A 26,731-nucleotide genomic window follows, 5' to 3' on the forward strand; every position below is an offset into this window, starting at 1 on the left:
ATGTCCTTTCTGCCTGTGCTTTCCACCTTTCAAAATTTCCTTCAGGATTAAAAAAATAATAATAAACATAAATAGTCAGAGCTGCAATGTATCTCTTGTTTATTAAGCTTCTCCCAAACAGCCAGGGTTATTAACAATCCACCGCTTACATTTAACAGTATCTGGGTATATTTTGGCATGTATATTATTTTATTTCATTATACTTGGATTTTTTAAAAGCTTCAACTGATTACTGTATCACTTAACATATACTGCAAATTACATTTTTACTTGACAGTCATAAAGAAATGCAGGTCTCTCTTGATTCCTATCTCTTCAATTTCCTCTATTTGTTTCCCAATGATTCATTTAAACTTGCATTATGAATGGAACACATAGCCTCATTTCATTTAGTCTGCCTCTGGGAATGTATTACCCCTGAATCCAGTCTTGGTCATTCTTCCCACTTGGTCTGGAACCAGGATTCATGCCTCCCTAGGGCTGCAGTCTTCATAAGCAGGCACTTAATTTAGATTCAACAAGACCTACATAACACAGGCAGCCCAATGAGGGGAGAGGACGCAACAGTAGTTTCTGCAAGGAGTTGTAGAATAATGAGATTATTTTTTTCTTGTATAGTTAGGAGGCAGCATACTATACTAAAGAGGATAAGCTTTAGCTTCATTCCAAGGTAACCCAAACTGCTGATCTGCCCTCTCCATGGGTAATTACTTCACTTCTTAGACCCTCATTTTTCACTGGGCTGAAAAATGGGAACAAGATGTTGCAAAAGGATTAAATAAGATAATGTATGTAATAGATAGTGCAGCAATCAGAACACGAGTGATACTCAGTTACATGGTAATTGCCTTCAATTAGCTCCCACTCTCCCACAACTTTCCTCTTTCCTTCCAGAAAGACAATCTCAACAGTAGAACTGTAGCAGAGTAGTCATTCGGCTGTACAAGTCATACCTCATGTGGAATTTATGGAATAACAGAAACTGTAGACTTATGCCATTCTTCCCACTTGGTCTGGAACCAGGGCTCATGCCTCCCTAAGGCTGCAGTCATCATAAGCAGGCACTTAATTTAGATTCAGCAAGACCTACATAACACAGGCAGCTGAGGGAGGGGCAAAGATGCAACAGTAGTTTCTGCAAGGAGTTGTAGAATAATGAGATTATTACCAAACTTGCTTTGTTTGGTAACATTGCTGGTTATTGGCAAATGGGCAGTATGAAATCCATGGATTCTAGTCTGGAATAGGAATCGTCTTCCTATTATGTTTTTCCATGATAGAGAAAAATTAAATGTTGCCTCTAGTGATGGTTCCTGTCCATTGTTATAAGCCAAGTGCAGAACATATGCTGAAATGGAAATACTTTTGATTCTGTGAACTCAGGATCAAACTGGGCTTTGAGTAGCTTTGAATGCAGCTGCCTTCTAACCAAAGCTATGAGATTTTTTGAAACAGAAGCAGCAACATTGTCAAGGGTCAAAAAATATTTTTAAACCTCAGAGGGAAGGGAGGGGAGGGGGAGGGGAAGGGGAGAGACCAACCAAAGGACTTGTATGCATGCATGCATATAAGCATAACCAATGGATGCAGACACTAGGGGGTTAGATGTGCCACAACTGGTGGAAGAACCCCCCATGAAAATAGGAAGGTGATGTTTTGAACTCTGAAGATCACCTAAAAATGTGATATGTGTCATACCTATATTTTATCAGGGAAACAAATATAATAATTTTTTAAAAGGCAGCTCTATGGGTAACTTTCTCAAAAAGTCATTTAATAGCTTTAAATCTTTCCAAAGTGCTTGCTGATAAGTCAGTTCAAATTTTCCCAAGAAACACTTTCTGAATTCCATGAATCTTTTAAAAGTTATTCCCTGCTATGCTAATTGCTTTGCCACATAACCACCTGTAAAAGGGGGGAAAAAAGACTAGAAATTATAAGGAAGCGAAGACTTTTATATAAAAGCCTCTGATACTGAATCATATTTAATATCATTTTCTGTAACTGCTTGCCATCCTATATAAATAATTCAAATTTAGAAAGTGTAGCAGGGTATGTGCATGTTGTTTATATTTGATTAGTTGAGCATTTATGGTAATTCCTATTAACTTAGGGGTATCAGGAGCAGGGTCGGGACTGTATCTCCCTATAATACAAGTTTTCCTATGGAAAAAAAACCAATTTGACATATAATTTCAATTTACATCCCCTTGCCTAGGAATTTAGCCCAACTTAAAGCTCAGGATTCACTGCAATGTTTTGATTCTGACACTTTAAAGTATGTCTTTAAAGGAAAACATCCCTTGAGTGTAGAAACCAGCATTTATTTGCCTCAGCCTGATAGTTGATTCTCTAAAGAATTCTCTACCAACGGGAGACACAATCCCAGAGGGCTTCCCTTAATTTGGGAAAAAACAGCCCCCTTTAAAAAAACAACAACAACATCTGTAATAGCTAATGAGGGGAAGACTGAACAGACAGTTCTATAAATAGGTATAGCCCATCTCCTGGTACAAGCTCACACTGTCCCATGTACTTTGGGGCCATCCCATTCAAATTGGCCTTCCCTTCATTGGAGACTTGGTCTAATTAATGAGGAGAGCACTGGTCTTGAGGATGGAGCACTTGAGAAGCCCACAAAACATCTCCAGACTTGAGCTTCACACACCATGTCATGCAATGAACACTAGTGTTCTACACATTCTCATTAGCTATTCTATGTAAACGATTTGGGAAACATTCTATATTGCATTCTACTTTTAGGACTTTCAAAGGCTTATTAGAAGGTGTAAGGTAAATCAATGTAGTAATTTTTTCTCCAGTGAACATCACTGGACATTCACTTTTCATGAGCTACAGCTTGAAAAATGAAGCTGCTGAGCCTGTGGTTATAGCTTAGGGACGATTTTCTCAGCAGTTGTTCTAAGAACTGCAGCCTTGCCCGGGAGGTCAGGTGAGATGTCTGTACCCACCTCACCCTGGTTTCCTTACTATCATTGTCCTGTGGCCGGGGCATTTGCTCCAGACACACAGGAAATCATCAAGGGGCATCATGCACCTTGTGCACCGGGATCTGGGCCTCAAGCCTCCTCTGTATCGCTGTTGCCATGTATTCAGGTGGAAGGAGGGGTTTGGGCCACAGGGACTCAAGAACACAGGAGAGAATAAACCCCAGAAGATTCATAATTCCTGTTTCATATCTTTCTATATTGAGTAACATGCCATCCCATAGGTTTTACAGGTTACTCCATTCACTTTAATCAGAAGCTATTCATAACAAAAGAACTCTCAATGGAGAAAGAGAGATAAGAAAAGATTAATGCCACCTCTAAAAGACGGGGTCCAGGGATAATCGAAATTCCCAGCTTTCTGGAAGAGGGTAATAAACAAGATCCTAGGTTACCTGCCATTACTGCTGCTTCCTGAAGAGCTGATGTATGTTAGAAAAGGAGATATACTTAGAGGGGGGAGCACAGTCTAGCTTATGGCTTTAAGGAAATCTTGGGGGCAGAGTCCAAACTTTGAAGTGAGACTGGTGTAAGAGAAGAATGAATGAGCCTAATAGATGAATCCCAGAAACGTTCAATAGTGATGCTAACGGGAAGCATAAAGATGGAGATGTGCCCAGACAGCCAGGCACACTCTCCAGTTAGACAAGCCGAGTGCAAATTAAATTGTAGCCATTGCTTCACGAACAGTAAAGACTACCAATAAAATAGTGTCACCCTGACCTAAATAAGAATTCTCACAGCCAGCATGGGCAACGATGTAGGAGGCTGACAGCATATGGCAGGGTGGAGTCAATATCATTGGACCAATATCCTCCAAAACCCTGAACAAACCACATAGCTTTCACTCAGCAATTCCGGGTTAGGATTTTATTTTTAAAAATTAATGAATGAGGGACCTGTGCAAAGATATGGTCACAATATGTTAATTTTAACACTAATGGTTTTTGATAAAACATTATTTAGACATTAAAATTCAATCTGCAGCCCTAGCCGGTTTTGCTCAGTGATTAGGCAGGGGTGGGCAAACTTTTTGACTTGAGGGCCACAATGGGTTCTTAAACTGGACCGGAGGGCCGGAACAAAAGCATGGATGGAGTGTTTGTGTGAACTAATATAAATTCAAAGTAAACATCATTACATAAAAGGGTACGGTCTTTTTTTTTTTTTAGTTTTATTCCTTTCAAACGGGCCGGATCCGGCCGGCGGGCCGTAGTTTGCCCACGGCTGGATTAGAGCATCGGCTTGTGGACTGAAGGGTTGCAGGTCCAATTCCAGCCAAGGGTATGTACCTGGGTTGCAGGCTCCATCCCCGGCCCTGGTAGGGGTGTGTGTGGGAGGCAACCAATAAATGTGTCTTTCTCACATCCATGTTTTTCTCTCTGCGTCTCCCCATCACTTCCACTCTCTCTAAAAAATTAATGGAAAAAATGTCCTTGGACGAGGATTAACAAACAAAAACCAAACAAAAAAAATCATGTTGCAGAAATATATTTATCTGTACTGAAAGTTTTTCACTGCATTTTTGTTAAATTAAGTAACACAAAGCTAAGTATAACCTTGTTTTCTGTATTACAAGCATAAATATAGAGAAAGTCTAAGATTAACACCAGAGATGTTATTAGTAGTTATCTCTGGGTGGTGAACTGCAGGTGATTTTTAATATCTCATCTCTGTTTGCTTTGCTAAACTTAATTAATGCCTCTCCTTTGTTTATCTGAGTTTCATCCTTTGTTTAAAGTTAACATGAATTAGTTATTTTAAGGAAAAAAATGTTTTTTTGAAAGAGCTACATACCCAGGAGAATGGCTAAAATGATAGAGACACACTTACAAATATTGGCAAGGATACAAAGTCATGGGAACTCTCATATATTTGCTGGTAGAATTACTTTGAAAAACCTGCAGCCCTAGTAAAAGCTGAACATACATATGTCAAAATCTAGAATCTAGACATCTCTCTCACGGAGTGTATATATGTATGTACTCACCAGAAGACATACACAGCATTGTTCATGGCAGTGCTATGTGGATCATCTCCAAGTTGGAAACAACCCAAATGTCCATCTACAGTAACACAGAAACCCAGCTGTAGTGCACTCACACACACAGAAATGAGAAACGAGAATACCATCAACACAGATGAATCTCCCCAATTCAACATTGGGCAAAGGAAGCCAGACACAAAAAAGTACATATTGTACTCTTACATGAAGTTCAAAAACAGAAAAACACATCTGTGGTTTCAGAAGTCAGGACAGCGTTCTCCCTGGGGAAAGCAGATGCTGACAGGGTTGCCAGGGGTCTGCTGGGCCACGGCAATATTTTATTTCCTGGTCTGGGTCCTGGTTCCCTGGGTGTATTTACTTTGTGAAAAGTAATGAAGCTTTGTGACTATGATTTTTACACATAATCCCATGAATATTATACTTTAACAAAATTGGGCTTCAGGAGGATTGCTGGTCTGAGGTTGAGGACAGGATTGCAGTTAGACCTGTGGGCCTCCTGGTGCGTACACTGTATGGGAGCAGGTGAGGAGCCTGCAATGACACTGCAGTGTGTTGACTAAAAGCACTGGGGTTGGAGTCCAAGAACCAGATCAGAACCCCTGCATTTTAGCTCCCAGCTATGCAAGCAACAGAAAGAACAACAGACGAGGTGAGAGACATAGTCAGGAGCCAGACTCTGAAAGACCCTGGAAAGTCAAGATAAAAATACTGGTTTTCACCCTCAGCCTGATGGGAAGCCATTCCTATTAGCAGCCCAGGTCCAAAGAGATTTCATGGTAATCAAAGAACAGGAGCCCTGCTCTATCGGGAAAGAGGGCAGTCACATGTCAGAGTGCCTCATCCCCTGATCTAGCCGAAGCGCAGCATTATCTTGAAGGAGAATCTTGATTCTGATGGCAAATCTTACAATTGTGGTAGAAAAACCAAAAGGATGCAAGGATAGCAAGACTATCCATTCCTGAGACAGATTTTTCACATTATGTGAGTTTGCAGACCCAGTGGCAGGTTAAGAGGCAGGTGGAATGTTATTCTGGAGTGAAAGGAAATACCTTTCTCACCCTCCTCTCTCCCCCAAAGACAATTCTTTTAGTTTTATCCTCTCTCTGTTCTATCCCTACGATCACAGGCAAATACCCAAATACAACATTTTCTTCTCCATGCCAGCGGATGTCCTCAAATCACTTAGTAATGTTTCTTGGCCAGAAATGCATTTAAGAGAAATGTAAGGCTCTTACTTGGTGAAACTCACATAAAGATAAATAGGGTTTTATAATGACAATGATTAAAATGGAACTACTTATATTATAAAATGAAATAAAACCTCCTAAAATCTAGGAGACGGTTTATTTTGAAAGGAAAAGCTACATCATATCCCTGCATAGGGATGCTCACGTGTCTTCTGTGCTCTATTTTCAATCATCCTACTGATGGTTATTATAATAATGTTTATTCTCATGTGCCAGGCACAGTTCTAAACGCTGGGACACTTTTCTTATGGAGCTAACATTCTTGATCAAAACAAGGCTAGAAAGCCCCAGTCTAACTCACAAGGTTTTTTGTTTTTGTTTCCTCCTTGTATTCCAAAAATGAATAACTACCCTAACTGATTGGTTTACAAGCAGACATCTTCCAAGTCATTTATAAGCATTAAGGCATTTTGCTTGTTCCCATTTTGTTCCCATTAAAGAAGTCATTATGGGAAATCATGTTTACTACTTCTAAAATTATATCCCTATAAATTATATATATATGTGTATATATATATGTATATATATATACATATATATAGATATATACTTAAATGTAAATTATATATTTGTATATATGATTATATAAGGACCGTTGTTTTAAATTATTTCACTACTCTGCATTTCACCTCATATAAAATGGAAAATTTGTGTTAGTTTAATACTCTGCTAATGTTTTAGTGGTTAAACAGATTTTAGTACACAGAAAACTGGACTTTATTTTTATTCTTCACAGAACTTAGCAAAGTGATTTACATAGATTCAATATTCAGGAAATAGAGGAACAAAGAATTAATAAGTTGCAGCATGGGTGAATGGGTAAGTAAACATGTCCATATTTAGAAATAAAGGGTGTTAAAAGCTAAACTGCTTTTGTGGCTATAATTGCAAACAGTCTACAGCCCAATAATTCCAGGGTACCACTCCACGAGGGAAACACAATTGAAACCCATTTCCTACAGGCAGCATAGTCTTGGCCAGGTTACTTTTAACATCCTAAGATGCCTGTACATTATAGATCGAGGGAAAGAGCAAATTAGACCTTCCATCACATTTACCTTTGTCTATTATATAAATAGAAACCAGAACCCTTCTAGTATCAGGTCACCCTCTCTCCATAGTACATTCCTTGAGCCAACGGGACTTTATTTTACTTTGATTTTTATTTTATTTTTTAAAATATATTTTTATTTATTTCAGAGAGTAAGGGAGAGGGAGAGAGAAATAGAAACATCAGTGATGAGAGAGAACCATTGATTGGCTTCCTCTGCAGTCCCCACACTGGGGATCAAGTCCTCAACCCAGGCATGTGCCCTGACCAGCAATAGAACTGTGACCTTCTGGCTTATAGATCAATGCTCACCCACTGAGCTATGCCAGCCAGGCTCTTTCTTTTGTTTTAAACAAACTTGTATGACAGGGCTTCTTAAAGAGCCCTATTGAAGCAGGAGCACTGAATGGGGCAAAAATCACACTCTAGACCTGAGTAATCTTCTCTTTTCTACAAACCCAAAATGTATCACAGCATTTGTAAGGACTAAAATAAAAAATATACCAACAATTGTTGCGGACATATTCAAATTGATCAAATTTGTTGGCTTTCCTTGGTTGTATTAATTTACTAGGTAGTTTTAGGTGATAAGATGAGAGAGGCCAAGAGGCATATACGGATGTTACTGAACTTTTACAGAACATTTTAAAAGAATGCAATAATTGCACTAGCCCAAAGCAATGGAAGACATAGAAATAATGAACCATTAAGCTAACGATTAATCGTCAATAGAAAATGCTATAACCAAATTCTGAGCAGGCTATTCTTGAGGTAAGAAGTGGCCATTACTCACCCACATGCATACAAGTCCCATCTGCTTCTTGATGGCATCACTTATCTCTTTGCAAAAAAAAAAAGAAGCCTTTAGGGATGGAAGGCCTGATGTTCTGGGCTAATTATAAGTTAGGTAATTATATCTTGCTTAGCTACATTTCCCAAGTCATTTTATCTGCATTTCCTGCCTAACCCCTACACCTTAATTTTATTTCCTGCTTTGTCTTGCCAAGAGCTGCAATGCACTGTTAATCAGCCCCTCAATGTGGGAGCAGGTGTAGGGACTGTGCCAAACCATCCGAGGGCTAAATGACTCCTGACGAGGCTGGGATGTCATCCTCTGGACTGTGATGCTGATGCAGAACCTGGGATGTCATTTGTAAAAGATACGGGGTTCTTTGAGGAACGGAGGCTCTTTATTGGGCAAAGTGTCTGATATTGCATTTATATTAAAGAAATCAGATTTGGGGGTTTGTGTATTTAATTAATATATGCATGGCCTGGGTATTATTAGGAGATAAACTAAAAATTGGTATTGAATTTTCTAAGAAAGGACTGGTCGTTCTTGCAAGCCTACAAGAGCTGCAAGACTCAAGTATACCTCCTGAGAAGTTAGGCAGATGGACCACTTAGTGATATAGATGGAAAGGACAAAGGGTTTTGGTTACTGAGATGGACGTAAAACCTTTTATTAGGGTAGTGTCATGTCACAGTACAGGCTGTAGACCAGAGGGTGCTCATATGAAGAAGCAGTCGCCAGAGCAAAGGGCTGAATTTGGAAGGTCAGAGCAGAAGAATTTTATCTGAAGCCCAGCAGTAGCACACACAACACTAGATTCTTTCTACTGAAGGTTAAAAAAAACCTATCAAAAGGTTTTCAAGCAAAGGTAAAAGTTACATACAATTCCATCTATTCTCTATACCTGTGTTTGAGATTAAATTGGCAACATGAAAAAATAACCAAAATATAGGGTGCCCCCCCAAAAAAATGTATATAGAGTTTAACAGCTGATAACTCACTTAATTTCAACACCTTTTCAGATATAACTGATTTGAAATAATGGATGAAGCCAGACCAAGCTTTGAACAAATAAAATTTATCCTGCCCAGCTGGTGTGGCTCAGTGGTTGAGCATCGACCCAGGAACCAAGAAGTCACCAGTTCAATTCCTGGTCAGGGCACATGCCTGGGTCTCCAGGCTCAATCCCCTGTTGGGAGCGTGCAGCAGGCAGCCCATCTCTTTCCCCCTCTCCCTTCCTGTCTATTAGCAATAAAAAACATAATTTTAAAAAATGTATCCTAAAGTGCCACTGGATTTTAAAAGATAAAAGTTTATGGTACAAGACCAGCAACAGTCAATGACTAGAGGGCACACAACTACCAAAGAAATTATTCTTGATGTTTGCAATTCCATTGCTTCGAGTTATCAGCAGTGCCTGGACCAGAAGGTTATCAGTTTGAAAACAGGCATTAACAAAAATATATTATTCATTTCTGTAGATTCTTTTAAACTTTGAAAATGAACTGTATGTTAATAAACACTGACTTTATAATCATTCAAAGTGTGTATACATTTTTTGGAGCACCTGTATATGGCTTCAAGTAAAAATGCAAGAATGTTAGAAAAGAGGAGTTAGAGAAAGAAAGTGACATCAAATATGCAATAAGAACATTTGGGTGCTTGAGACAGAAGGAGAGAAAACACTGAAACTATAGGAGTTTGGGGTTCAATTAACTGGAGCATTATACATCCGATATGGCTGCGAGAGGTGGGTAGGGCCCAGGGCAGAGAAGGGACCTGGGATCGACACAAACATCATCAAGAAACAGATTTATAGTAAGTATAACACAACCACAGCCAGGACAGCAGCACCTGAACACAGGAGTCTGGAGATAAGCACTTCTGTGTTAACGTGTATGTTTGTTGCGGGGTGAAGGGGCATGAGGGTGCTGGCATCTCAGAGCAATCTAAAACTTTTCCTCTTTGCATAAGCAGAGTTGCTCAGAAACCAGGTATCTACAGGAAGAGAAAGTTCTCCCAATAAAAGGAGAAAAAAAAGTACAAAATAAATGGAATAAATGCCAAAAGATAGACTTCTTTGAACAATCTAGTTAAAGGCTGCCTTATTTACCATAACAGTTTGTGTATCAATTAAAGCTGATTATGGGAATTTGTCTGGTGCTGAGTAACAGGGCAGGACTCACACAACCACCGCTTTGCATGATTCAGAAATTGAGATGAATGTTATGTACCTGAGTGGCACAGTTATAAAGAAATCTAAATCCCCGAGTATCAATTAATTTAAGTATCATTTTACATTCTGAGAACATCCAGGCAGGCTCTCAGGAGAAAGAATAAATCTGAGGGTAGGAAGTTATTTTTATTATTGGTAAACATTGAGACAATATTTGTGTTTGGTTATTTGTTTTCTACCTCACTTCATTTTCTTTGTTATTCTTTCAAAGCAATCTCTTCAGGGGAAAAAAGGTATTATGCAAATGTAGCATCAAGTTATACTTCTTATTACATCACCTCATTAGGCAACATCTTGGTAGGTTCCTGGAGTTCTTTGAATTAACATCCATCCCGTTCTCTCCTTTTGCTTCCCAAGGGTAAATCTACTGTCAATCTTAAATTCACTATATATGGCTATACATTAATTGTATAACTCTCAATCACTGCCATTTGTATTTCTTTTTTTTTATTATTATCTTTTTTATGTTCTATGATAGCTTTCCAATGGAGTTTCACCTGAAACACATGGCTTGCATTTAGTATTTTCAACAATAACACACAGATAGATACTAAGATTTATTTACCCCAATGGTTTCTCATCTTGGTAGTACTAGTATTTGTTATCATAAAAGCTTCCAGGAAGTAAATGGTTTCACATGTCATAGACTTCTTTGTTTTTCTGAGCAAATTTCTTCCTCTCACAGCCCATTCCAAATTGGAGGCTCTAATGTGAAGAAAACGATCAAAATATCTATAAAAGCTACTAAGAAGCAAACTATTACATCTGCATATTTCATTCAGCCCCCTGGGGAGCCAAAATTCAAGTTTCCTGGAAGTGAATACAAACATCTATCATTGTCCCCCTTCTCAGAACTGAAAAAAAACGAAGTATGAATGATTTAGTTATATGGAGGCCTCCTCTTCTAAGTCTATACAGTTTTCATTTTGTCTTTCCTATTCTTTGGAAAGGAAATTCAGATATCTGTGTGTAATAATATAGCACTAGAAACATTTTTTTCCCCACAAAATATAGGATTGGAAAGAACTTTAAGTAATTGTATCTGTTCTCTGTTGTTCTAGGTCATCAGTGTTGGGGTCTTGAGAGACTCACTGAAGTACTGTATGTTATTTATTTATTAACCCTCACCTGAGGATATGTTTATTGATTTTTTTAGAGATAGAAGATCAAGGGCGGGAGAGAGAGAGACATCAGTGTGAGAGAGAAACATGGATTGGTTGTCTCTGGTATGCACCCCAACCTGGGATCAAACCCACAACCCTTTGATGTATGGGATAATACTCCAACCAACGGAGCCACCTGGCCATGGCTGAAGTATTTTAAAGATAAAAGTGTCCCCTGCAAGTTAAACTAAAATATCAACACTTACTGAAAGGATTGGAGCACAATTAGCACAAAGAGACTAAATTGCTCCCAAACCAGCAATACTCTACTGTAACCTGACTGATAATATAACAGAGCTAAATAATGAAGGATGGCGTCAGGAGGAAGCTGGACAGACAAGGCAATGTGGAGGCCAAAGCAGAGGAAGCAAGATGTACTTTGTATCCAACTACATCCAAACAAAGAGGGCTTCATGGTCCAAAGAGTCTATTCCCTTTAACTCCCAAACCATCATCTGCTCCTGGTGTTCTGATTCCATGCTCAAGAAGCAGGCATCTGATTCTAATTTGGCTCCCCGCATGGTCAGCCTACAGGGAGAGATTTGGCAGGGTGGAGAATGAGTCTCCAGTCCCCACAGCATTATATATTTTTTCATTATAAATTGATGCACTGGCATCCTGGTGTGTAATTTGGCTCTCCATACATCTCGCCTGCTTAGAATGTACCAGCCAGACCATCCTATCCCTTCAGCAATTGCTCTTCTCATTTTAAATTAGAACAGCGACATTTTGATTGTAGAGCTCAATCTTGCAGATTCTGATTATATTTGAGATCAAACTGGAGTGCGCTGATAGATCAAGTTCTATCAAAAGAATCTGACTTTGAACAGCAGAAAACTCATTAGAGGTAATGTCAGGTATCTTGAGAGACAGGCTTCAAGACTTCCCTATGTGATGTAATTTCAGCCTTCAGAATTGGATGAGGTGCGCCAAGTTCCTTTCCCCTTCTGAAACGTTGAGGCATTTCATCTACACTCTCCGAAGAAGCCGCTTTAGATAAAATCTCGGCTAAATCCTCTCTCATATACGTGAAGCCCAATTTCTTTGTTTTTTTATTTTCTCATTAAAAATGAAATTTCCAAGGCAGTTCAACATTATTTTTGTTTTCTCAAGGACTCATTTTTATAGACCTTTCTCCTACATATATAACCCCAATTATATTTGTCCTCCTCAGATCATTGCTGATTTTTATGTCTTGAAACCATACCCGCACATGTTCTATACATTTTATTTGAGTTGCATTGTCCCTGTGTTGAGATGATACTCAAAATAGTACAACAGCAGTACTGAGTGGTACTGAAAATTCCAGTTTATCTTTTAAAAATGTTTTTTTATTTCTAGACTATTTTATCCCAGGTGAGTTTTTATTCATATTTTTGTCTATGTTGCCATAGATCTTTATCTCCCATATTTGAATAAAACCAACCCCTAGCACTGAATATGTATCTGTTTTCAGTAAAATATTCTGGTTTCAGCAGTATGGTATCAAGTTACATTTAATTTTATTTTCCCCTGCCTCTGTCACCTTTAACCTCCAACTCACTTGTAGTTAACAATTTAGTAAATTCCAGTCAACTTTTAGTTGTTTGAAGCCTGATTATTTTCCCCACAAATGCTGTTTTCAAATTTAAGAACAAACCCGTATTCCACGTAAGTAGTTTGATTTGTTTGTATTTCCAATGAGCTCTGGACAGTGTTGTTTTCCAGAATTCTGTGTCACAGATGATGGAAATCTGTTGGAACTAGCTAGTTTCTCATTTCTCAGACAGTTTAAGTAGAGGAATTCTGCTTGGATAGGTTGTTTTGGCATCATGGAGAGAGAGAGAGAGAGGGAGGGAGGGAGGGAGAGAGAGAGAGAGAGAGAGAGAGAAATTTAAAACACATATAGATACACTACATTATCTATCACAGGGCCATATGCACTGTTACATACCCCAATGGATGAAAATTAATTACACACACACACACACACACACACACACACACACACACACACATATATATGGTGGGTGTTTGGCTTAATATGAACAGTATCTATTCCAAAAATAGAAGGAAGAAAAAGAATAAATTCTCTATGAAAAGAAGGAAGAAACCTGGTCATTGTCACTGAATATCTTGTATCTTCATTATCATATTTCCAGTGTATTTTCAGATATTGGTTATACTTATGTATAAAAACAATTATTTTAAAACACCACAAAGCCAAATATTAATTTTAAAAGTACATAGCATATTAACTCACCTTTTGGCTTCCTTTTATTATTTTGGAGATTCAAAAATTGTAGTTGTTTGTGAAGTTTATGTGACTACTCATTTGGAAAGAACACAGACATGTACTTCCCTGATTTGGTTAACATTATTTCATTAACACTTCCTATTTTTACCTTAAAACCTTACAAATTGTTATACAAGCTCTCTTTAGGCAAACTCGTAACTGCTGTTAGTATAGCTGAAACCTCTACTGTCTGTGATTATGCACTAAGCTTCCTTAGTAGACTTGAACATCTCATAATATTGGTCCCCCTAATTCTGTTGCTTTGATCACCACTTTGATGTTTTGAAATGAAACAGAATAAAAAAAAATTATTTTTGGTATCTAGAGACCTTTACATGGCTGCCTTCTAAGAAGGAAGATGGATTGATTTTAACATTTGGGCTATTACAATTTTATAAAAATTCTGAAATACTAAATATAATCAATAGTCTCACTGGACAGTACCACAGAGTGGTATGTATTTTCCCAGGTTCCTTTTTTTAAAAAAATATGTATTTTTATTGCTTTCAGAGAGGAAGGGAGAGGGAAAGAGAATAGAACCATCAATGATTCTATTGATGAGAGAAAATCATTCATCAGCTGCCTCTTGCACACCTCCTACTGGGGATCAAACTCACAACCCAGGCATGTGCCCTGACCGGGAATTGAATCATGACCTCCTGATTCCTAGGTCAATGCTCAACCGCTGTGCCACATGGGCTGGACCGCATGTTCCTTCTGACATCTACCTCCTACCCATGTCCCCTTAAGCTCCCCGCACCCACACTCTGTATACTAAGTCCCCTCCCTCCTGTTACCCAGCATGGAGACACCTCTCCTGTCCTCTCTACCTCCCACTTATGAGAGCAAACAGAGTTACTTTATTATTTTGATAGAAAGCAATGCCCTCTCCAAGAGAATAAATCTCTACAGATATCATGTCAGCATCCTACGCCTGCCCCGGGGGCACTATCGCCCACTGGCAGACCTCGCCATCTCCCTCCTCATTCTAATCAGATTTTCAGACAAGCTGTCAACAGCAAATTGCTGAGGTAAGAATGCAGCATTGGGCAGGTTGAATGTATTAGGCTTTGGTATTCAAGTTTCTTCTGAAAAGATCAAAAAAAGGAAAAAAGAAAACATCAACTTTTTTTTCATATTTTATGTTGGAAAGGAATTGGATAACCTTTTGCAACATTTTTCTATTTCATCAATATACAATGCAGCTGCTCTCTTTGAAATACCTTGATATTAAAAAACATGAAAGTCAAGTGCTCTATAGAAAGAAAGGTATGTTTTCTATTTCTTTCACATCAAATGTTTTTCAACATGGTTACAAAAATACTGTCATCTAAACAATATTTTTAAAAATATAGTTATCAGGGCTAAATTGGGAATACTGTGGGGGAAAAGGTAGGATTTCAAAATGAGGCTTTTATAAAAGTCTCTTCTGGCCTATTTCTTAACAAAAATGCCTCACCCTTCATTTTAATTATGCTGAAAGCACATGGTAGGTAATACTGCAGTCTAGAAAAAATGAAAAATCTCCAAACCGATTAGCTTATTAGGTAGCCAGCCCCATTTTCTCTTTACTCTCCTCCCTATCTCCCTCCCTCCCTCCCTCCATTTCCTTCTTCCCTCCTTCCCTTTCTTTTTCCCTTCTTTCATTTTTTGACATTTGGCCAAAAATACATGATGTCTAGAGGCATATAAGCCTAGATTTTAATCTTGGTTTGGACTCTCAACACTGCATTTACTGTTTTTTCTTTAGTGAATTAATTAACCCTTATAAAGTTAAGTTTCTTCAGTTATAAAGTGGAAATAGTGACATATAACTTACAAAGTTTGGGGGTGGACTGTATGTGCCCATATATATATATATGTATTTATATATTAGGCACTTAATGTTAATGCCATTTTCCCTTAATTTATATCATAAACTAATTTAGAGATCACTATTTTTAAATATCATTTATCTAACTACATAGAAGGTAATATATTTAGCCTGAATTCCAGATCCAATACCAAGAGGAAAAAGTCATCATTTTCATTAAGAGACCTGAAGATAGGAGACAAAGGTTGAAACGGCCATGGCATTGCTAGCCCACTAACACTTTGCAACATTACACACTGTCATAAAAACCACCCAATGGCTGGTTTTGGTAAATTGTAGGAAAAGGCAACAGCTTAGATTCCAACTGCCATTTAGTGACTTAGTATTTTAGAGAAGTTTGATCCTTTACTGGTGGGAAAATAACATATTGGAAAACATATTGGCTTTGAAATAAAGTGTATGTATTATTTCATTCGTATACAATTCTATAAAAATTATTTTTTCAACTTGATTTCGCTGAGTTTCTTTAACTTTTCTTTGACTGCATGGTGATGGGATTTGATTCAATTGTAAGAGAAAAAAATAAACTGGAAAATAATGTTGTTGGGGTGATTGACTATTCTGTAGTTTTCCTAAGGTTATGGGTATAGGACGTTCTTAATCAGATCAATGGAGATGCTTCCCTTTAGGCAGAACGCTGAGCCAATAATAAGTTAATAATGTCATATTCTGGTGGACATAGGTCATCTTGGTTAAAATGTGGAATAAAGGTATTTACTTTTTTATTTTTTTGAAGCAACAGAGACAGGACAAATTTTGTCTTTGACTTATCTTCTTCCTGAGTAAAGTTGATCTTCTTCGATTCATTTAAATTGCCATTGCTACAACCATAAAATGATATTTTATTTGGCGATCTGACACAAGAAATGAAGAGTTATGAGAAAGAAAGCTCCCTCAACACCTTGAACAGGTCAATCTTACCTGTCTATACTGACATAGAGAGGTACGTGTGGAACAACCGAGGGAATAAATCATCGCCACTCTAGAATTTCTCAGCTGTGCATTTAAAAAATAATGATAGCTGGCTGGTATGGTCAGTTTTATGTGTCAATTTTGCAAGGATACAGCATCCAGTTATTCAACCAAACACTGATCTAGGTGTTGCTATTTTACAGATGTGCTAAAAGTCCACTCTCAGTTGACTATAAGTGAGAGTGACTGTGCCAGATAATCTGGATGGGCCTGATCCAATTCATTGAGAAGCCTTAAGGTAAGGCTGAGTATTCTTGAAGAAATTCTCTCTGTGGACAGCAGCCTCAGCTGCTTCCTGAGGGTCCCAGTTTGCCTTTCCTGACAGTGCACTCTGAGTCTGAGCTTGCCTTGCCACACCTCACAATTGCATAAACCAATTCTATGCAATTAATCTCAATGTATCTTTTACTGGTTCTGTGTCTCTGATTGAATCCGGACTGAAATGTTGGCTAACAGAACACTAAACCCCTATCTAATTTCATTCCCTAAGCTTCCCCAAAACTCTTGATATTCCCTCCAGATGCAACCTTTGTAAATAGGGGAAGAGGGATGACCCAGTACAAAATATTCACACCAAATTTTCTAGAAATCACCATGAATTCTAAATGTATTCCACCTTTTATCCAAGACATACCACCAAAAATCCCTTCAGTTTGTATAAAGGTCATATACAAAATGACTTTTTATTATTAAAAATGCTCAATCTAGTCCTGATTGGGTAGCTCAGATGTTTACAGCATCATCCCAATATGCCAAGATTGTGGATTCCATCTCCTCTTAGGGCACATACAAGAAACAACCAATGAATGCATAAATGCGTGGAACAACAAATCAATGTTTCTTTCTCTCTCTCTCTCAAACAAATTTTTTAAAGTTTTTTTGTTTGTATAAAAAGACTATTTTTTGAGGTAAGTGCTACTTAAAAAGTAATCTTTGCCTTCCGTGTATTCTCACATCTAGTAGAAGAGTATTTTGTATTCAATAAATGTTCACTAAAAAACAACTTCTTACTAATACTCTAGATATTTCCAAGAGATTTTTATAGTAAAACTTTGATTCTTTTTGTAAGTATCATGTTTGGAAGAAGTATTTTTAAATATAATATACAAAATCTGATCAAATAGGTGATGTCATTAAAAGTGGTAATTTTTAAGATAGTATGAATATTACTGATTTAGGTACATGAGAAGACAATTTCCAAATGCTTACAGTGATATAGTATCATTTCAAAGTTTCCATTCACTCCTACTTTAGCCATTACAAAAACTAAGCTACACACATTGGCACTCACAAAATTTAATGGCAGAAATAAAAACAGTCATCAAGTTACAGAAGTCAATGTTCCTCAAAATCTCACCCAAAAGCTCAAAACGTTGGCAACAGGAAAGGAAGTACCTGATTAGTCGAAATCAAGCTATCGTCAACAATTTTACCTTAAGATTAATATATTAATTAGAAGTACTAGACTTGACTAAAGGTCACTTGGCTAAGAGCCCTTCTAATTATAGACAGAAAATAATGACAGGAATGAAAATGTTCTTCCCTGTGGTTGAAGAGATGGGGTGGTACAGACCCTGCTTCGGTTAGTGGTAGCCTCACTCTGGTGACTGGGCATTGGCCTCCATGCATTCTCAGTTTCTCAGAAAAGTTCAAGATAAGAGAGATGTACATTTCCCACTTACAGGTATAATGACCTTCATGGAATTTATTCACCTCTCTGAGCCCTATCTTGCAAAATGGAGATATAAAATCTACTTTGTATAACTTTGATAATTAAATGAGATAAAATGTCAAGAATGTTATTGGTCGCCGAAACGGTTTGGCTCAGTGGATAGAGCATCGGCCTGCGGACTGAGAGGTCCCAGGTTCGATTCCGGTCAAGGGCATGTACCTGGGTTGCGGGCATATCCCCAGTAGGAGATGTGCAGGAGGCAGCTGATCGATGATTCTCTCTCATCGATGTTTCTAACTCTCTATCTCTCTCCCTTCCTCTCTGTAAAAAATCAATAAAATATATTTTAAAAAAAAGAATGTTATTGGTCAATAGAAATTAATGAAAATCTGTACCCCTTCTTTTATCTCCCTTCTCAGAAGAGCATTTTAAAGAATTTACTATATATATATATATATATATATATATATATATATATATATATATCATGCCAAATTCCATAGTCTTTTTCTCTCCTGGGGCCTTTTCTTTCTGGTTCTGCTTATATCTGTAACCTCATCCTTTCCACTGCCTCCTCCATTTATAAACCTTAAAAATATAAAAAAATAATCCCAAATGCTTGCTTTGCCATCTAATTAGCAATTCTGTATTTAGCCATCCTGTTAGCATCAAAATTTTTTTTTAAATATATATTTTATTGATTTTTTACAGAGAGGAAGGGAGAGGAATAGAGAGTTAGAAACATCAATAAGAGAGAAACATCGATCAGCTGCCTCCTGCACACCCCGCACTGGGGATATGCCTGCAACTAAGGTACATGCCCTTGACCGAAATCAACCTGGGACCTTTCAGTCCGCAGGCCGACGCTCTATCCACTGAGCCAAACCGGTTAGGGCGCACCAAATTTTTTGAAAACCTTCACATACTGTTTCCCTTTCTCATTAGTTGTTCAGTGGCTCTGCCAACCAGACCCCACCAACAGGACACTCCAGGGGCCTCCCAAAGCCAAAGGCTGGGAGCTGCTTGTCTGTGATTTCTCACCGCTGACCACATCTCGGTTTTTTGTTTTTTGTTTGTTTGCTTTTTACTTGTTTGTTTATTGTTAAGCACTCATTTCTCTTAGCTTCCCCATTGTAAGCCTTCCCTAATTTGAAGCTCTTCCTGCTGCTCTGATCATTAGTTTTAAGTCCCTTGGCTAGCTGTATCCTCTCCTTTTTCATATTGGTGTTTTCTTTCCCTCTGCTCTTTTCCTTGCTCCTCCCATGAACCCCAGAGCCATCTTAAGGAGGCATTACAACTGTTCACAGTCATCCAGTTTATCTTTATTCCTGGGTGCTTGGGAAGATTGTATTTTCCCCTTTCCTAACATTACTCCACATATACACAATCATGAATCCTGCAGTCTCTACTATCTGAACTTAAAGACAGGAATCTGTCCTCTTAATTCCCAGTGAACCTTCTAGCCGTCTAGTCTCGTCTATACTCCTGAGACACTGTGCCAAAGGTCTGTCTCTTCATACCAGCTCTGCCTTTCCTCCATTCTATTCTCTGCATAACTGCCATATGCAGAATCATTTCCCTGGCCTTCCAGTGAAATCCTTACCCTTATGCAGAGGCTCTGATCTCCTCTGTCTCCTTTCCACTCTCTCTCTCACATTCTCTATTCCAGCCCTTCTGACCTCTCCATTTCCTCTAAGTACTGTGTCCCTTGACCTTCATCCCAGAATCACTGCACATTCTGGCATCTCTAATCTACAATTCCCCCTGACTTATTTTTCTTAGTTAACTCATATGAATCCTTCATGTCTCAGCTTACATATCACAATTTCTGATACACAAGAAATAATAAATATATGTGGTTGATTGAATAGTTCAGCCATGATTCCAGTTCATGCTTTCATCAACTCCTATCCATAGTGTGAAATAGCCTTTAACTATTCTCCTTGTGGCCATTCTGTCCCTTTTGACAGAATATTTCCTCTATAAAAATTCTAATTCTCTGGGGGTGAAATAACATTAGATTTAATCTTCTAATTTTACCTTTTAGTTATTACTATCTTCCTTGCTTGTCCCATTTAATTGTATCCTCCAATTTTAGTACAATTATTTAACACAATAATTAATTAAATGATTAATATTTTGGTTAATATACTGATTAGTCACAATAAATCTCATTTATTGAAAATGCTACTCTTTAGCTGTAACTGGGCCATGTTTTTAGGTATGTTGTTTCAAAGTTAAACATCATGGTTTCTTAGAATGCATAACACAGGCTTGGAAAATTCACTTTGCCAAAGTTTAGAATTTTTTTTCTAAAAATAGGTTATAAGTTATAATGCCAGAGTCATGCTTTCCTGTCTTTTGGATGCCATTAAATCACAGTTTAGTATCATGAAAGTATATTGAATTTTACACAGCTTACTTTACAGGCAAAAATTGTGAACATAACTCTTTTTCAATAGACACAAAATCTAATAATAAACCACCCAAAAGGATGGATAATTTATATTGCTTCTTTCAACAAAAGAAGCAATAAAACTATGACTGATGAGAACTAGACTATTTTGAGAAATTAAAAGAAATGAGACACTATAAAACAATGAAAACAATAGTAAATGTCATCAGAAAATAGAAAATAGAAATTTTATACCTCCACAATTAAATAAATCTTTGTATATGTAGGGAAAAAGTACTTCAGTAGGAAATTCTTAAGTAGTAATGATTTGTAAAATGAATACATGACTCAATGCATTTAAGGTACACACATAGCATTTTAAAAGCAAGTGAGGGACTTGTTGAGATACAGAGAAATATGTTGGCCATCTAAAAGCATTAGGATTATTGACTAAGACTTCACTCAAATGGGATTTAATGAAACTTTCTCTTGGTGTCTAATTTATCAAATTCAAATTCTTGGGTTTTTATTTCAGAAGTAGATTTCATAGTTTAATGATCCTTACCTTTCATCACTTCAGATATTATTACATTTGTAATTCCTGGAATATAAATATGATATGCTATCTTTTTGTGGGTTTTAGATAGCATTAATGTGGGTAGAATTAATTTCTCCATTCCCAAATTAGTATTTCTCATTCCAAATAGACTCTTCTGTGAAAGAAAATAGTTTTGTATTGTTTCTGTAAAGTTGGTTAAGGACAACTGAACTAATAGCTACATTGCAGAAACAGATATGACCAAGAATTACCTTAAAATTGATTCCATTTTTAAATTTTGTGGTGATAAAAAGAAGATATAACATTGCAAGTCATATATTACTATCCTTTTAAAAGTTGTGAGAAATCAATAATGAGTAATTCTACATTTGTTAGCTAATGGTATGGCACAACCAAACATCTATCAAAATAAAAGAGTCCATATGCATACAAAATCAACTCTTTATCATAAATATCATTAGAAACTATAGAGTCCCAACTGCAGTCTTTTAGTAAGACTCTTAGAAAAAAAATAACATTTTAAATGTGTAGCTATTATAAACTCATCTGATATTCATTTTAATTGCCACAACTATAATGAATGTGCTTTGTATTCCAACAGATGTCACAAGTACTACTACAGAAGTTGCAATATAATTCAGTCTTAGTTAAGAATGAGTAAATGGATATTTAAAATTGAATGTTACCAGAATGTTAACAACATCAGCTCCCTAAAAGAGCAAATTAAAGATTTTTATTAAATTGTGTTCTTTCTTATTTGGACACTAGAGGCCCAGTGCATGAAATTCGTGCCCTTGCGGGGGAGGATCCTAAGCCCAGATTGTGAGAGACCGCAGGCCAGGCCGAGGGACCCCACTGGTGCATAATCGAGGCCCGGGAGGGATGCAGGAGGGCTCCAGGTCATGTCCAGCCCGTTTCACTCAGTCCTGATCAGCCAGACCCCAGTACCAAGCAAACCTATTGGTTGGAGCATCTGCCCCCGGTCATCAGGGAAAAGTCATAGTGAGCAGTTGAGAGGCCTTAGCATAAAATTAGCACATTACACTTTGAATGGTTGAACGATCAGACACTTAGCATATTAGGCTTTTATTATATAGGATTTACAGAACACAACAACACAAGAAAGCCTGCTATATCAACAAATCCTTTTCCTTGCCTCAGCTCTCCTACAGATTAGTGAGCCTGGAACACAAAAATTGAAAATGTGAAAAAATGACTCAGAAGGGCAGGCTGAAATTCACTTTATAATATTTAGAGACTGGTCTATGAAAAAGATTTAAAAAATACTACTATGCCAATTTATTTTAGCTGAAGGAACAGATAATTATGTATGACATTGACATTTTATACCAATGGGTCAGACATGTCCTAATATTCCCTTTAATCTTCTCCCACATGGAGGACTGACACCTTAAAATCTTACCTGAGAAACCTTCAGGGCAGAAATGAAAGATGGTTTGTTAATGTCCTGCAGAGAATTACCCAGGGATGTTTTTTGAAAGCAAACATTCATGGGCCCAACCAAGTACTATCAAATCAGTTTGGGCAATCAGCACTCTTGAAAAGCTACCTAAAAATTCTGATGTACATACTTGTTTAAAAACAACTGCCTGGCCCAGGCCAGGTGGCTCAGTTGGTTGGAGCATCGTCCCATACACTAAAAGGTTTCAGGTTCGATCCAGATCGAGGCGCCTCAGGGAGACAACTGATCAATGTTTCTCTCTCACAATGACGTTTCTCTCTTTTCTCTCTCAAATCAATAATCATATCCTCCAGTGAGGATTTAAGAAATAGTAATAATAAAAACAACTGCCTGAAGTTTGGATGAGGCAACATTTAAAACTATATATTTTTCATTTCATTCCAATTGGTAAATATTAAGTACCAATGTGAGTGAAAATTTGATACTTAGTGGGTGTCCAAAAGGCAAGAAGCATATGATAAATTGATTGTCAAGGTCAATTAATTAAGTAGAGTAATAACCTACACATATCTGAAAACACAAAGAAAATAGTGTGTTTACTGTTCAGATGAACAATTCACTCTTTTTAAAAAATCTTTATTGTTAATAACTCACTCTTAATTTCAGTTTAGTAGTTCTTCCTCAGAAAAGGTGTCTTGAAGCTGAAGTTGTATTCAGCTTATTATTAGAAATGTAAGTAAAGCATTGTTTAAAATCAAATTTATCCTATTCTTCTGATGTTCGGGATGCTCTGTGTTTTAAAAGGAGGGTGATAGTGAGTGAGGCTGCTTGGTGGCTGAGGGCAAGGACAGAGGGTCTCAACGAGGGAAGACAGGAATGAACTGCAAGACCAAAGCACTAAAGGCAAATTGCTTTTCTTACCTCCAACCTCATTCCCCTGGTGTCTGAACTGTAAGTTAAACTCATTTGGAAGTTGCATTGTGTGTGTTGTTATTTTTTTTATCCACCAAAACAAAATTGAAAAAGTCAAAGTTCACTTTGGAGTTTAATAGAAGGGGAGAAAATAAAGCGGATGGTACCAAGTTATTTTTCTGGTCAGCAATTTCCCCTTATCCTCATCCTCACCCCAGAACTGGAAACCAACTGATGGAAATCTTGGAATAAACTTCAATAAGGAGCCCTCACTCATAACGCTGAGTGCAGACAAGCTGATGAGATTCATTCATTGTGCCTAGCACCCTCGATTTTTACAGTCCTTGGTTGACTTTTCTTAGCACTAAAAACAGGATCAAAAAGCAGTCTCTCACCCAGCAATGTCAGCATCACTCGGGAACTCACTGTTATCAGTCCGCTTGGGCTGCCATAACAAAACCTCACAGGCTCTGGCTTAAACAAGATATTTATTTTCTCACAGGTCTCGGGGCTGGAAGTCCAAGACCAAGGTGCTGGCCAGTTTGATTTCTAATGACAGCTCTCTTCCCGGCCTTCTCATATGTCCTCACATGATGAAGAGAGAAAGAGCTCACTGTTCCCCTTTTTAAAAGGCCACCGATCCAATCAGATCAGGAAACCAGACTTAAGACCTCATGTCTAATTTTCTCCGAAAAGCTCTACCTCTAATACACATTAGGACCTCAACCTGTGAATTGGGAGGGGGCACAGTCCAGTCCATAGGATGCATTACCTATGCAAATTCACCAGTCACTCCTCAGACCTGCGGAATCGGAGACTCAGGAAGGGGGCCCAGCAGTCCGTTTTATTCGCCTCTGGAGGTTATGCTAAGGCACATGACATTCTGAGAAGCCCTGGCCTTCAGGAGAAATCCCAACTCCCGGGCATGGCATCTGTGTCCTCCAGCTCTTCTCTCCAACCAGTTTCCGACTGCTCTTCAACACCAGCTCTGCTTTTGCTCCAAGAATGGCCTAAGGTCATTCATGTTCTCTCATCTAGACTTTTGCTTATGCTATTTCACCAGCCTCCAGCCTTTCTGCCACAATCCTCTTTCTCCCAACAGCGGATGCTCTAACTGCCTAAACCAATTGTCTTCCTATTTTACTTTTCTGGAGTTCATAGGTTACACTCGTCTGTAATTTTAGCACTAGACTTTGGACATAAAGAACACTCAAGTCTTCATAATATTGTGTACTGTTTTGTTTATCATTCTTCTCTGTAAATTACTCCTTAAAACACCAGCTCTGATACAACATGATTTTAGCCATTGATTAGTCCAATGGTCTCTGACATAATGCCACTTCCAAAATTGCTTAATAGTAAAAAAAAAATAATCAATATACTCTTTGCTATTTATTAAGTCCTTAAGTGCATCAAACCCTATAATAAATAGTACATAACCTCATTAGATCCTCACAATTACCCTGAAATAAGCATCATGATCCCTATTTGACTGAAAAGACGTTGGGCACTAAGGAATGAATTCAATGAACTCCCCTAAAGTCACACACCTGGGGAGAGCAAGGCAGAGCCAGCCACTGTTTCTCTGAATCCCAGCGCATCCTTTATTCCCACTCTCACACTATAGTTGGGGGCATTGACTTTCCTATCAACATGTTCAATTGTCTGCCAAGAACCCCAGAACAGATGGCATTTGGGGTAAAGATATTTCCAGTATATCCTTTGGAAACACAGACCATCATTCTATTTTACTTTCTCACAGCTGCCAGCATTCTCCACTTTGGGCTCTATGCTAGCAAGCCACACCTGTTGGATTGTTTGGGCAATTCCAAGCACCAGCTGAGACCATAATTAAAAGTAACATTCCACTGGCAGCCTACCTGGGGTGTTCAACAACCTGGACATCTTGCAGAAGTAGGAGACGTACTGCTCGCAGTGCTCGGCGCTGCTGGTGATGGCGCTGATCTGGTCCATGGAGGCGCTGTACACGAGCTGGGTCACCGAGTACTTCTCCGGGGTGTAGCCCACCACTGTGGTCTGCATCTGTAGATCGTGAGACACGATGGTCCACACTTTGTCCTCTGTGGGGAGAAAAATGCCACAGCAACGGGTCATTAGTATGCAAATGCTCCCTCCAATGCCAGAAAATAATTGAGCTACACTTTCACTGGTATTTTCCAGGAGCTGATGTAGACAGAGTTAAGTAGAGTAATTCTTTTTTTTTTTTTAAGAAATTGTTGAATGTAAGTGGTCTTAGATAATGGAATTCTTTTTTTTTAAATATATTTTATTGAATTTTTACAGAGAGAAAGGGAGAGAGATAGAGTCAGAAACATCGATGAGAGAGAAACATCGATCAGCCGCCTCCTGCACACCCCCCACTGGGGATGTGCCCGCAACCCAGGCACATGCCCTTGACTGGAACCGAACCCGGGACCCTTCAGTCCCCAGGCCGACGCTCCATCCACTGAGCCAAACCGGCTCCGGCAAGTAGAGTAATTCTTAAAGTGACCACTACCCTTTTCTCATACCTAAGTTCTGTTTACATGAACAAAGTAGAAAAGAAATTTTTTTAAAAAAAGAAAAACCAATACGAGATATATCCTGCAAGTAAAAACAAATAGCCTGAGTACCTGGCGGATGCTCTGATGTCACCAGCATGGAAAGTGAGGCCCACTGTGTTCCCACTCCTCCAGCAGAACAGCCTTCTGCTCCTTCCTAAATTACCTCCACTCTCTTAAGTCTCTGGATCCTGTACGTGTAGAATCTTCCTCCTCATCTTGTCAACAAACGTTCTCCCCAACCTGATCTTTTGGGTGAAATTAGACACTGCATTCTCGGGTATTGAAATGCTCTACAGGTGAGATAATGCGCATGAGAAATTATCTTGGGCATTTCAGTGTGTGAAGAGGAGAAGCAGATGTAAGGATGATGTGGCTAAATTAAAACCAGTGAATGTCTGAATTGGAAGCATCGCTATGTGGCCGTGATTCCTATACTCTGCTCAAAGCCCTCACCTGGCACCTGGTTTTGTTCAGAGTAAAAGTCTAGGTCTTAAAATAGCTGAAGGCCCTCAATAATCCCAGCCCCCCTTGTCCCTTCTTCCTCTGGCCCTGCTACTCTCCCCCTGGCTCATTGGGTTCC

At 38.3% G+C, this 26,731-nt stretch overlaps 1 protein-coding gene across 1 annotated transcript in view; it reads right to left on the bottom strand.

Annotated features, from left to right (window-relative positions):
- Nucleotides 1–26,731, bottom strand: part of CNTNAP2 (contactin associated protein 2) — a 1,817,652-nt gene that overhangs the window by 559,946 nt on the left and 1,230,975 nt on the right. The window contains exon 13 of the mRNA XM_036328432.1: nucleotides 25,468–25,668. Within this exon, the coding sequence (XP_036184325.1) occupies nucleotides 25,468–25,668 (201 nt within the window). The remainder of the gene's footprint in view (nucleotides 1–25,467; nucleotides 25,669–26,731) is intronic.

This window comes from Myotis myotis, unplaced genomic scaffold (genome assembly GCF_014108235.1).
Source record: "Myotis myotis isolate mMyoMyo1 unplaced genomic scaffold, mMyoMyo1.p scaffold_m19_p_11, whole genome shotgun sequence".
Taxonomy (NCBI): domain Eukaryota; kingdom Metazoa; phylum Chordata; class Mammalia; order Chiroptera; family Vespertilionidae; genus Myotis; species Myotis myotis.